General features: G+C 42.4%; 1 protein-coding gene across 4 annotated transcripts in view; it reads right to left on the reverse strand.

Moving 5' to 3' along the window:
* The window catches only part of DIAPH2 (diaphanous related formin 2), a 784,751-nt gene that overhangs the window by 528,576 nt on the left and 241,306 nt on the right, over positions 1 to 14,869 (reverse strand). For all 4 annotated transcript variants that reach the window (XM_072125632.1, XM_072125631.1, XM_072125630.1 and 1 more), the window contains one exon: positions 9,762 to 9,876. In XM_072125632.1, coding sequence (XP_071981733.1) covers positions 9,762 to 9,876 — 115 coding nt within the window. The remainder of the gene's footprint in view (positions 1 to 9,761; positions 9,877 to 14,869) is intronic.

A 14,869-nucleotide genomic window follows, 5' to 3' on the forward strand; every position in this document is an offset into this window, starting at 1 on the left:
GCAATAAGTTAGAACAGACAGGAGGGGGTGGTAGAGCAGCACAATGTAGAGAGTATAAAACACAGCAGTGTGAGGACATGCCCCCAGTGCACTTAGAGAAGTGACATACATAATGCAAACACAGACACAAAGGTATCATTACACATCTCTCCAGGGACAACACCTAAAATTAGCTAAAAAGACTGTGCACTTGGAGAAGCTACAATCCTAGAAAATAAATCCATATATCACAGTCCTGCTGCTACTGACAACATCCACAAACGTCTGATAACACATCTCCATGGAGAATATCTAACACTGGCTACATGGCAGACAGTTTCCCTTTAAGGTAAGTGAAAGAACACAAAGTCTACATGTAACAAACAAAACATGAAGACGAATTATGTGCTGAGAAAGTAACACAAGCTTCTGGATCCCATGGAAATTTGCATTGGGCGTACAGCTAAATCATTGCTGATTTATAGGACGTGGGGCTCAGTACAGCGGAGGGGGGGAGATAAATCATGGAGGAATTTTTAGCCTGAGATATTGACATTATTCACATGAGACAAACCCTCAAGATGTGACAGAGCCGAGCGCTCTAAATTATTGTCATCCTGGGGATGAAGAACACAAGAAGCAGCGCGAGCCGAGAGCCGAGTGCCGAGACACAACTCTGAGCAGTGATGGAACGCGGGCAGAGGTTCTGTCTTTTCAGGTGAAGTTTTAGACTTTTGAGAAAAATAAATTTTTAAAGGGGTATTTACACAAGGTTCTTACATATAGACAAGACAAGATTCTTAAATATACTTGGGATAACAAAATAACACAATCTCTAATTCACCGTTAACAAAAATACAGCATTTCACAACCTCTCTATCAGTCCTGGTGTGCACAATTTTGGTTGCTCCTGGATATGACCGTAAATCTTCTGACTATGGTTGGATTATTCTCATGAATAGCTTCTCCTGTCTGCACACTGCAGTGCTCCCCGACTGCATTACAAAATAAGGCACACAGGCACTTCCTGCCGAAAAGCAGTAATGTGCAAAGACTTACTTTACAAGCCACAGACAGATCAGGTCTTTATCCAGGAGGGGGGCATATAGCAGAGCTGACAGGGTATGTTATAGCTAGAATGTTCAGAAAATGAATGAAAGTGTACATAAACCCTTTACCCTGATAATCTAAACACATTGTCAGCACACAGCATCTCACAGCACAGAGGGATCATAGTGTCTGCTTAGAGAGTCCCCGCCCACACTCTGGAATCTTACACTGACCATCACTGAGTGATAGGAGCTAAAACACCAATAACACTGAGTAACATTGTAAAGTAAGGGGTAAAAACTGATTTTCCTGCCGACTGATGGCAACAAAGTTGTGGAAGCCCTGACTGATCTCGCTGAGCCCTTCCAGAATTTCCACGAGGATCGAGGGGGTCTCTGTAATCAGCAGCCACTGGCACGACCTGGCGAGACTGCGCCCTCTCCTGAAAGTCTGAAGTAGGAGGATCCAGTCCTCCAGGCCAAGTCTGGGCTCCAGGGAAGAAGACAGAGGTTGGACCCAAAATGATCAGAACATTATCCCCAATCCTGGGGAAAATGGGGTAATAAAAACTTTAGCTGTTTACAATGCTATAATTATCTTGCCACTTATGTACCAGGCGGCTCAGGATGAGCACGGATTTTCTTTTAAAATAATTTGCCTGCTCCACATTATTTATATGTAAATTATTTATATGTAAATGAGCATTTTGTTGAACAAAAAGTAGGGTCAAAAGGTCATGTGTACCGGGGTCATGGGCAAAAGAACTCTGACACCAGTTGCTCCAGCTCAGCTTTGATTGACAAGCAATTGCTCCTCCCATCAAACACAAGTTGCACTGGAGCTCATGTCCACGCCCCCAGGATACACCAAATTTCTATTTTGCATATCAATAGGAATTATGTTTTTCTGGCATCTCTGCCTGTGAAAGGAATCTTGGGAAAAAAAATCGCTATTACATCACAAACAGCCGGGTTACATTGTATCGGAAAGCAGAAAAGGATTATTGGGGGTGTTTTATATCATTCTGTGCGCTAATTTACAGCCTTATAGCGGTAAAACACGAAGGGGGCGGCTCACCCCTCAGAGGTAGAACAAGAAGCCGCATTTACATTCCTCACACAAGACGCTGTAATGAGGCGACCGCCATTGTACTACTACAACAATCTCTAATTGGAGAATCAAGTCATTTTACGGACATTTCGGGAAAATTGTGAAACCTAATGAGAAAATACTTTTCAAAAAGTCTCTTAATGGGATCTGTAATAGAGAGAGAACAACGAGAAGACGAGTATAAAAGTGACACAACACAAAAAAACTGTAGAATAACCAGTCACAGCATAAGTATAGAACTACGAAGGTATCAGGCAGTATTATATCAGTTATATTCTTGTACATATGGGGCAGTATTATAGTAGTTATATTCTTGTATATAGGGGCAGTATTATAGTAGTTATAGTTTTGCACATAGGGGGCAGTATTATAGTAGTTATATTCTTGTACATGGGGGCAGTATTATAGTAGTTATATTCTTGTACATAGGGGGTAGTATTATAGTAGTTATATTCTTGTACATAGGGGGCAGCATTATAGTAGTTATATTCTTGTACATAGGGGGCAGCATTATAGTAGTTATATTCTTGTACATAGGAGGCAGTATTATAGTAGTTATATTCTTGTACATAGGGGGCAGTATTATACTAGTTATATTCTTGTACATAGGGAGCAGTATTATAGTAGTTATATTCTTGTACATAGGGGCAGTATTATAGTAGTTATATTCTTGTACATAGGGGGCAGCATTATAGTAGTTATATTTTTGTACATAGGGGGCAGCATTATAGTAGTTATATTCTTGTACATAGGGGGCAGCATTATAGTAGTTATATTCTTGTACATAGGGGGCAGTATTATGGTAGTTATAGTCTTGTACATAGGGGGCAGTATTATAGTAGTTATATTCTTGTACATAGGGAGCAGTATTATAGTAGTTATATTCTTGTACATAGGGGCAGTATTATAGTAGTTATATTCTTGTACATAGGGGCAGTATTATAGTAGTTATATTCTTGTACATAGGGGCAGTATTATAGTAGTAATATTCTTGTACATAGGGGGCAGTATTATAGTAGTTATATTCTTGTACACAGGGGGCAGTATTATAGTAGTTATATTCTTGTACATAGGGGCAGTATTATAGAAGTTATATTCTTGGACATAGGGGGCAGTATTACAGTAGTTATATTCTAGTACATAGGGAGGTGAGGGCGGCTATTAAACAACCACTTATACTTACTCCCTGCTCTCTCTCACCCACGGTGTTACGTGTCTCTGCAGGGTTGGTTTGTATACATACCACAGCCATGGACATTAGTTTCAGGCAGTAGCAGACTTGCGGCTGTTTTTGGGATGGGGCTGCAGCTGAACGGGTGCGGGCAGAGAGAGAACGTATAGGGGCTTTATTGTGGTATAGCTTCCCTCCATCTTAAGACATATACAAGCACGGTGTGACTGAGCATGTGCAGAAGTTTGTGTCGCGTCGGGTATAGTGCAGCGCGGACACTTTAGAAATCTATGTACAAGCAGTTTACACAGAAAAGAACAGGCAAAGTCCGATAGAAAACTGGTGCTGGTAATAAATCTGGACCATAGTGTCTCCCCTGCTGAAATATATACAGTCCAGTGATATATGGGGCACAGTAATAAATATGGGGCACAGTAATAAATCCCAGTGTTATATATCTCAGTGACTCTCTACATATAATTACATATTTATCCGTCCTGGAGCGGCCGCAGAGCAGCAGAGATACAAACATGGAGCTGGAGCCTCTTGTGGACACTCAGTCATTTTTGTAAAGACAAATCTTTGGAAATCCCATATTAAACTTGTCTCCTAAGTAATTACAGAGTCTTGTCCTGAGTGCATTCAGTCTGGCAGAACCCAGAACTGCTGACAACATCCCGCGTCTTAAATAGTGATTGATTGTTAATTATTAGCCCTCATCATCCATCATCATAAGCTTTTAAAGCTCCTGTCAAATTAAGTGAGGTCACTGGACCGTATTTAATTGAGGATTACGAAAACTCGGAGATGCAGCGATCTGGTAAACAAGGCGCAAGGAGAGAATCTCGTTATCAATTAGGGAAGGTGTAATGACCAATGTTACTGAATTATCCCGATTACTGGAGGGGTTGGGAGGACTAGGTGTCATTGTACCAATGTCTGTTACTACATCGTTACAGACGACATTACATTAACTTTCTTTGTTTAAAAAGACACAATTGAAACGTAAAGAAGAACATCTACGGTAAAAAAGAAATCAAGTAATCAAGACACTTTCCTATAGATCCCGGCACTGTGACTGCGGTATCTTAAAATTGTTATCCGGGGCCTTCTTCCATCTAACAAACTTTTTTAAGATCGTGCTAATGAGCCTGAAATGCACCTGTGGGTGTCTGGTGCCAGTGCCCCTGGTGTTTCATGATGGATTTTGATGGTAAATTTCCATTAAGGACATTTGTAATAATATCACATGCTATGGATGATGCATGGTACAGGGTCAGGAGGGGCTGGGATGTCTGCAGTGTCATTATATCACTTGTTATGGATGATACATGGTACAGGGTCAGGAGGAGCCAGGATGTCTGCAGTGTAATAATACCACATGTTTTGGATGATACATGGTACAGGGTCAGGAGGGGCTGGGATGTCTGCAGTGTAATAATATCACATGTTATGGATGATACATGGTACAGGGTCAGGAGGGGCTTGGATGTATGCAGTGTAATAATATTACATGTTATGGATGATACATGGTACAGGGTCAGGAGGGGAAGGGATGTCTGCAGTGCAATAATATCACATGTTATGGATGATACATGGAACAGGGTCAGGAGGGGCCGGGATGTCTCCAGTGTAATGATATCACATGTTATGGATGATACATGGCACTGGGTCAGGAGGGGCTGGGATGTTTGCAGTGTAATAATATCACATGTTATGGATGATACTCGGTACAGGATCAGGAGGGGCTGGGATGTCTGCAGTGTAATAATATCACATGTTATGGATGATACATGGTACAGGGTCAGGAGGGGCTGGGGTGTCTGCAGTGTAATAATATCACATGTTATGGATGATACATGATACAGGGTCAGGAGGGGCGGGATGTCTGCAGTGTAATAATATCACATGTTATGGATGATACATGGTGCAGGGTCAGGAGGGGCGGGATGTCTGCAGTGTAATAACATTACATGTTATGGATGATACATGGCACTGGGTCAGGAGGGGAAGGGATGTCTGCAGTGTAATAATATCACATGTTATGGATGATACTCGGTACAGGATCAGGAGGGGCTGGGATGTCTGCAGTGTAATAATATCACATGTTATGGATGATACATGGTACAGGGTCAGGAGGGGCTGGGGTGTCTGCAGTGTAATAATATCACATGTTATGGATGATACATGATACAGGGTCAGGAGGGGCGGGATGTCTGCAGTGTAATAATATCACATGTTATGGATGATACATGGTGCAGGGTCAGGAGGGGCGGGATGTCTGCAGTGTAATAACATTACATGTTATGGATGATACATGGTACAGGGTCAGGAGGGGCGGGATGTCTGCAGTGTAATAATATCACATGTTATGGATGATACGTGGTACAGGGTCAGGAGGGGCTGGGATGTCTGCAGTGTAATAATATCACATGTTTTGGATGATACATGGTACAGGGTCAGGAGGGGCGGGATGTCTGCAGTGTAATAATATCACATGTTATGGATGATACATGGTACAGGGTCAGGAGGGGCCCGGATGTCTGCAGTGTAATAATATCACATGTTATGGATGATACATGGTACAGGGTCAGGAGGGCCCAGGATGTCTGCAGTTTCATTATATCACATGTTATGGATGATACATGGTACAGGGTCAGGAGGGGCGGGATGTCTGCAGTGTAATAATATCACATGTTATGGATGATACATGGTACAGGGTCAGGAGGGGCCAGGATGTCTGCAGTTTCATTATATCACATGTTATGGATGATACATGGTACAGGGTCAGGAGGGGTTGGGATGTCTACAGTGTAATAATATCACATGTTATGGATGATACATGGTGCAGGGTCAGGAGGGGCCAGGATGTCTGCAGTTTCATTATATCACATGTTATGGATGATACATGGTACAGGGTCAGGAGGGGTTGGGATGTCTGCAGTGTAATAATATCACATGTTATGGATGATACATGGTGCAGGGTCAGGAGGGGCCAGGATGTCTGCAGTGTAATAATATCACATGTTATGGATGATACATGGTACGGGGTCAGGAAGGGCTGAGATGTCTGCAGTGTAATAATATCACATGTTATGGATGATACATGGTACAGGGTCAGGAGGGGCTGAGATGTCTGCAGTGTAATAATGTCACATGTTATAGATGATACATGGTACAGGGTCAGGAGGGACTGAGATGTCTGCAGTGTAATAATATCACATGTTATGGATGATACATGGTACAGGGTCAGGAGGGGCTGGGATATCTGCAGTGTAATAATATCACATGTTATGGATGATACATGGTACAGGGTCAGGAGGGGCCGGGATGTCTCCAGTGTAATGATATCACATGTTATGGATGATACATGGTACAGGGTCAGGAGGGGCTGGGATGTCCGCAGTGTAATAATATCACATGTTATGGATGATACATGGTGCAGGGTCAGGACGGGCGGGATGTCTGCAGTGTAATAATATTACTTGTTATGGATGATACATGGTACAGGGTCAGGAGGGGAAGGGATGTCTGCAGTGTAATAATATCACATGTTATGGATGATACATGGTACAGGGTCAGGAGGGGCCCGGATGTCTGCAGTGTAATAATATCACTTGTTATGGATGATACATGGTACAGGGTCAGGAGGGCCCAGGATGTCTGCAGTTTCATTATATCACATGTTATGGATGATACATGGTACAGGGTCAGTAGGGGCCGGGATGTCTGCAGTGTAATAATATCACATGTTATGGATGATACATGGTACAGGGTCAGGAGGGGCCAGGATGTCTGCAATTTCATTATATCACATGTTATGGATGATATATGGTACAGGGTCAGGAGGGGCCAGGATGTCTGCAGTTTCATTATATCACATATTATGGATGATACATGGTACAGGGTCAGGAGGGGTTGGGATGACTGTAGTGTAATAATATCACATGTTATAGATAATACATGGTGCAGGGTCAGGAGGGGCTGGGATGTCTGCAGTATAATATTATCACATGTTATGGCTGATACATGGTACAGGGTCAGGAGGGGCCCGGAATGTCTGCAGTGTAATAATATCATATGTTATGGATGATACATGGTACAGGGTCAGGAGGGTCTGAATGAAGTTTTGGAAGTAAAAATGTTATAGGGCTATATTTTTTTGATTGGACATTAAACCTTTATTTTTGCCGTTTTATTGCCCTAAGAGGTTTTTTTCCTACCGCTGGGTGGACACTGCAGAATTATATGTTACACAGACTAGAACTGCAACTGTGTTTTAACTTTACTATAATCTTTCTCCACTACAAGTGACGTCTCGGGTGCTCAGGTCACTGATTGGCTGCAGAGATTCCCAGGATTCCGAGCACTTCCGGACCCATCATTGCAGTAGAGCGGAGGATCATTGTGATGCTGGAACTAAGAGCAGCAAAGACATTCGATTTTTTTTACCCCCTTGAGTGGGTTTTACAGAATTACTGGAAAACCCCTTTAAGGAGATTTGAGGCTGTAGGTTGGGGCAACGGTTGGAAACCCCACTTTTGCAGGGGTTCCCTTGTAAAGGAGGAACAGAGAATTGAAAAAAATTAAATAAAAAAAATATTTTCTTAACATAACCACATAATCAAACACATTTCCAGGCTTATTGGGTTTACATGAAAACTGAACCACGGAATTTACCGAAAATAAAAAGGAACATCTTTAGATGATTAGACTTTTAATTGTTCCGAATCTTTTTTTTTTTGTTACATTTTTGTTTTAAATTCAATAAATAATTAAAACTCTAAATTAAATTTTAAAAAAAACCCAGACTTTGTGAGTTCCATTAGACACGTTCACTAATTGCCGCTCTCTGCTCTGTACATGCGTCTGCAGTTTGTGGAATCTCTGTGAGTTTATGCGGCGCGAGAGGCGTCGTTATTTCACACGTTTTCCTCTCGTTTAATTACTTGTGGACCACATGAGGCTGCGGCTTAGTGAAGCTTCACCATCTACACTGCAGTAATTGGATCTGCACTGGTCATCCCTATGCTGACAATCCTGTCCGTTTACAAGTCAGATAACGGGGCAGCGGGATGAGGCTTCACTTGGTTTCTCCACAAAGCAAATTGGGAGTCAAATAAATGACATAAACCCAGTGGATAAGAAAGTGGAGAGAAACTTCTGCTATAAAAACAATATAAACTACTAAAGATGCAAAATACCTTCCATAGATGATAAAAGCTGATGGGCTACAATGTCTCATCTCATTCCGGGCTCCGATATTACCAGGAAATACAGAGGAACCCAATAGTTCAGGAATATTGATTAAAGGAAATCGCCCATCACTATCCATCCTGATAAATCAGGGACATTACTCATAGATCCAGCCGCAGGGACTGTGGTATCTTCTTATCTTCTACATTTGATAGCCTTCTAAAACCAACTTTTAAAATTATGCTAATGAAGCAGAAGGACCTTACCAAAGTCCCTCTGTGCCGTAGCTTTACAGGCTGTTAAACTGTCCAGGAGCACTTTCCTCTCCCACTGGGGCTCATTTAGTAAGGGCCCGAATCCCAAATTTTCGTCGGGTTTCTTGAAAATGACCGATTTGCGACATTCTTCCCCCGGGTTTTTTGCGCAGGTGAACGGATTGTGTCGCATCGGCGCCAGGTTTCACACAATGGAAATCGGGGGACTTGGCCGTCGGAAAGCCCAGCGGATTTGGAAAAACGGTGGTATTTTTAAAAAAATTGTGTCGATTGACACGCACTTACATGCACCAGCAAGAGGATGCTGAACTCCGGTGGACCTTGGCGGACCTCAGCGCAGCAGCGACACCTAGTGGATATAGGGCACACAACCTTAGTGAATCCCGGCAAGATCCACATCGATCGCCACGGGATCGCGAAGGGACCGGGTAAGTAAATGAGCCCCACTGTGTGTTGAGGGACCAGAGGGTTAGGCAGTGTAACAGCCTGTGAAGCCACAGCATAGAGGGGCTCTGGTAATGCCTACAATTTTAAGAATTTATTTTAGAAGGAGGCCATGGAGTAATGTCCCTTGTTTATCATGATGGATTCTGATGAGTGATTTCCTTTAAGAAAGTTTATGTTACAGTGCAAAATGGTTGGGACCCAACAATCTTGTAATTTAGGTGCATTGTGCCTTAGGAGTGTGCGGTGCATTCACAAATGCAACAATTGTAAATTTATGAAGACATTAAGAGAATAAAATCTATAGAATTACATTAAATATAATATAAAAAACTGCATTAAACAAAGAGCAAAGTTGCATTAAACAAAACTTTTAGAACAGTTTTTATCTAACATGAGGCGTGTGAGGACCCTGAAGCCCCACTGTCCCCGGCAGGGTCTCATATGTTTCCATTGCTGGTTTTAGGATAGGTGAATCCCCCCAGCATGTTACATGTCCCGCACATATCTATAACACATTGGTGCCGGGTTCTTACCTTTCTGGTGCGTTGCAAAAGTCTGGGACAGTTTTGAAAAAAGTTCTGGGAATTCAAACTTGTTTTCATTGGCTTTGACCCAAAAAGAAGATTCCACCAACTCCTGCGGTTCAACCTAAACAAGAGGAACGTGTTGGATATTAAAATGTCACACACACAGTATTCAATGACTTTATACATATATCACTGGGGACCAACAGTGGATAACAAATCCTCCCCGATCCGACCCAATACAGACTGGAAAATTCTCATCCTGGACCATCTCAATAGCCAATACAGATCAACAAACCTTCCCTGCATTTCAATCATTGCTTTGGGACTTCCAGGATGAGATGATCTGTACAGGGCAGCGCAGGGGGACCCCAATGTTGCCAATCAATGAAGTCCCAGCAGCGAGACTTAAAGTGATCAGATATTTATCCACCAGTACTGTTGATTGGGAAAATAATTCCAAAATCCAAAGACCAAAATCCACCCAGGAACACAAAATATGTAGTAAAGACATGTTCACATCAGGCGGCTATAATACAGCAGCTCATGTTCTATTAAATGGGATTAAGATGCAGTACCAGGCACAGCCACTGCTACCTGGATGGCGCTGCACCTGCTAAATAAAGTGGGCGCGGTTTAGAGGCTCTTAATTCAGCAGATAATGGGGTGTCAGACCTTCACCTCTATGACACCCATTATAGAGGATCTAAAGAAATTGTTATAAAATAGCCGTCGTCTCCACAGTCGGCATCACGTAAACTTTCCATAAAAATGTAATATGAGAGATACGGCCAATGAAACATATGTTAAGACACTGACAATTTTTTTAAGCATATGAAACTGTGTCTAAAAATATCTGTAATATTCTGCTGGGAAAATAGAGAAAATTAAAAAGGGTAAAAAACAAATAAACTTAAAATATTAGCAAAAGTTTCATTTTGAAACATATTTGTAATAAAATGTCTGTAAATGAGGGAAAATTATTAGATTAGATTAGATTAGTGTAGCAATATGTTATATGCTATCCTGGCCTCTAGGGGTCTCACTACTTGTGTGTGTGTACAGTAAAGCAGGTAGCAACTTGTTGGTAGACAGACATGAGTATGTGACATGTGTAATGGCCGCTTGTTGAATAAAGAGCCTGAGATCAACCACAGTGTGTGAAGCCAATACAGGAGAGTCAACTAACAGAACAAGGAGAAAAAAAGATACAAAATAATCTGTTAGTCCCCGGCCTGAGGATTGTTCTAATCTTCCCATGGTATCTACTCTCCCTACTAGAGGGATACAGACAGTTGGGACAGGATAACCTTGTCTCTACCTCTTGTGGTGGTCCAGGTACTGGTGGTCCCGCTACGTCTATAGATGCTGCTGCCCAGCACCAGGGGTCAGACAGAGGATGTGAGGAACATGCAGAGGTCTTTACTTCTAGCAAGTCAAAGGTCAGGACAGGTAGCAGAGATTCTAACTTGGATAAAACTATGGTCCTCCCAAAGAGTCATTGGAGCAAGGACAAGAGTCTGAAGTCATAAATCAAGTTAGGGTCAGATAACAGCAGAGCAGAAGCCTGGGCACCTTTAGGCACCTTCCTATAGAGCCTTTCCCACCAGGATCTGTCAATGATTGGAACAAACCTGGCAGCTCCGACCATTACAAGGAGCAGATGTTGGCCCGGAGTGAAGTCTCCTTCACCATTATCTTCACACATATATAAATATCTTATTATCAGTTAAACCAATATTCTTTTCAATACATTGGGGCAGATTTACTTACCCGGTCCTGTCGCGATCCCCGTGGTGCGTTCTCTGACGAGAATGAAGTCTGGCGCGATTCTTCAAGACCGTGCGTCTATTTTCCTGCATGTGTTGCTTCCCCGCTGAGGTTCACCAGAGTGCACCTTCTTCTTCCCGGTGTATGTGAGTGCATTGTCTTGTGGCACCCACGCTTAGTCCGAATAAGTTGGGTTGTCCGTCGGCCACGCCCCCGATTTGTGTAGCATGCAAGTCGGCGCCAAAAAACCCACTTAAATGCGGCGCAAATTGGAAATAGTCAGGAAACCCTACGAAAATGCGCCGTGCGGACCCTTAGTAAATGTGCCCCATTATGTCCAAGCTTTCTTTTTGTCATGGACAATGGACAATGTAGCTTCAAAGAAGTAGAATCATTAAGCTTTTTTTTTTAAATGGACACTGAAACAAATAATAGGGGTCACGGACACAACGTAACCCCAACAAATCAAGGTAAAACATGTGTGGAGTGGTATCCCCCCCTGGTCTGTATATAACTATCTATATATAACTGTGTATCTGTCCCTTATCCTCTGTTATTTATCTGGGTAATGTGCAACACTTTTTGGTTAGCAAACACCTAGACTTGTTCTGAGGACTAGACATTTTATACCTCTATACAGGTTACTGAGATTTATTTATTATGGATATTGTGGAATTTTTATGTGTATGTTTAGTTTTTTGTGATTTTATTAAAAAAAAAAAACTAATTCTTCATGATGTCTAGTATCGTGCTATCACCAGCAACATTACTTTTGGAGTTTTTTATATATATATATATATATATATATATATATATATAGGATACCCGTGTCAAAATGCAGACACTGTGGCTCATTTACTAAGGGTCCGAACGCCACACTTTCGTCAGGTTTCCTGAATATTTCCGATTTGCGTAGAATTGCCTCGGGATTTTGGCGCACGAGATCGGATTGTGGCGCATCGACGCCTGCTTTCATGTGACAGAAATTGGGGGGAATGGCCGTCGGACAACCCGACGGATTCGGACAAAACGCGGAATTTAAAAAGCGATTTGTGTTGCAAGACCAAGCACTTACATGCACCGGGAAGAAGAAGGTGAACTCCGGCCGACCTCGACGCAGCAGCAACACCTGCTGGATATCGGGCGCACGATGTTAGTGAATGCCGGCAAACCCGAATCCTCGTCGGACAATGCGCCACGGGATCGCGACTGGAACAGGTAAGTAAATGTGCCCCAATGTGTACCCAAAATAAGAGGTATGTAAATGTTTAATGGAGCAGGTTGATGATCATTGCTGGATCATGTATGTCCCACTTTGGACATTACATGTAGTTAATAATGAAAATAAAATGAGTGCGAGTCTGCAGTAAATACAAGTATCTGCTCTGTGTCGCGTCTCATCTGCATTCCTACCAGTTGTCACCGCAATCTTCAGGAAAGCGCTGAAAGTTCATGAGATTTGCATATAATAATATTCATGACCTTTGCGGCGCCCTCCATTACATTTTCTTCTTTTCTGGTTTCTTCCCATTTTACCTCGGGCTTCATAAATAAACACGGACACAGAAGCGAGTCACATGTCGCTGCCGCATTATGACATCGTCTCGATTATCAGATTTAGTTTAAATCCTCCAGATAAGTAAAAAGGGAAAATAATTATTACCGGGAGGTCCAGAAACAGCCAAATATCAACCTTCTAATGGGTTTTACGGTCAACACTACCGGGCAGCAATATTTATCCGCTTTATCTCCCTCTCTTCTCATGGCAATTTCCATTTTTTTCTGTTGAATTTTCAATCAATTCCAAATGTGACTGCTAAATCCATCAACCTACAGAAATATACCAGTATATAGACCCAAAGGGGGGAATTTAATAACGCACATGTAGCACTATGTAGCAAATTTGTGCCAAAATGCCTTGTGCCCCATTTATCAAGGTTTCTTGGATTTTACTTTGGCACTTTTCCGGGGGGGGGGGGGGGGCTTGAGGCGTAACCTTTGGAAAATGGATGGGGTCAACAGAAAAAAGCATGGGTGCCAAAAATTATGGTGCACAGTTTAGACCAACTAAAAGTCTTAAGTTGGAAGCTACAGTCTTATAGCGCACCAGAATTTATCATCACCATGTCCAGCATTGTGGAACCCGAGACATATTGTTAAATTCACCCCAAAACGTTCTTCCTACAAGGCGCATGACCCTAATACTGGGATATGAGGCTCAAGTGTGTTGTATTTGTCCATGCCTCTCATCATCCCGACATCATGTGATGAATAAATATTTCTCTGAACTACATCTTCTTATCGGTGAGGGACGTTATCACGTCATTACATGTCAGGGAGAACGAATAAAACCCATAACGAGAGATACTTCTCCTTCTCATCCTCACCTTTACCATTCCAATGTTTCCCACCCCCCCCCCAAGGTCTTTACTTCCTGTTGCCTCACACCAGACAGGAAATGACTAATCATCCAATCACAGGTCACTAGTCGCTGGCTTTCTGGTCAGTTCCTTTATGTTTACAGGGAAACAGAAGTTTTGGAATGGAAGCTGCAGGAGGTGAGTGCGTTGCGGGTAAATTTTTATGAAAATGTGATATTCATTGGTTTACGAAATGGTTTACGAGCTGAAGTATGTTGCTTATGTGAAGCAAAGTAGATAAGCCATTTGGGTGACCATAAGAAAAGCAGATCAAAGAGAACCAATATTGGTACCTTTTATACACAGCTTCAGCTAGTAAATGGGGTAAAATTTCGATCAAACTGCACCACCCACAGAATGATAGGGGATCAGGTCGGAAACCTTAATAGTTTTCCTTGGATGAAGGAAAATGGGTTCCTCTGACCATAGTGGAGAGGTCTCCATTGAAGTCTAGGGTGAAAGCACCTCGGCTATTTTCTTCCCACTGACATAAATTAAGCCCTCTCACCATGACAAAGGGGGAACCTCCGCTCTCTAAATAAGTACAATGGATGAGTCTTGGTTACCTATGATGGAACTTCTCATTCTTTGCCTGGTTGTGGATGAGGCTTCATCCGTCAAATAACAGGCACATTCACAAGATTTCCATTCATTCCACCATGACGTAGGAGGTTCCTGATCACTCACAGCTAAAGCCAAGAGTCCGGACACTTATGGACCAATTATAAAGAGGTGAAATGCGGACAATATTAAACACTCACCGGCCACTTTATTAGGTACACCTGTCCAACTGCTCGTTAACACTTAATTTCTAATCAACCAATCACATGGCGGCAACTCAGTGCATTTAGGCATGTAGACATGGTCAAGACAATCTCCTGCAGTTCAAACCAAGCATCAGTATGGGGAGGAAAGGTGATTTGATGC

This window comes from Engystomops pustulosus, chromosome 9 (assembly GCF_040894005.1).
Source record: "Engystomops pustulosus chromosome 9, aEngPut4.maternal, whole genome shotgun sequence".
NCBI classification, from domain to species: Eukaryota; Metazoa; Chordata; class Amphibia; order Anura; family Leptodactylidae; genus Engystomops; species Engystomops pustulosus.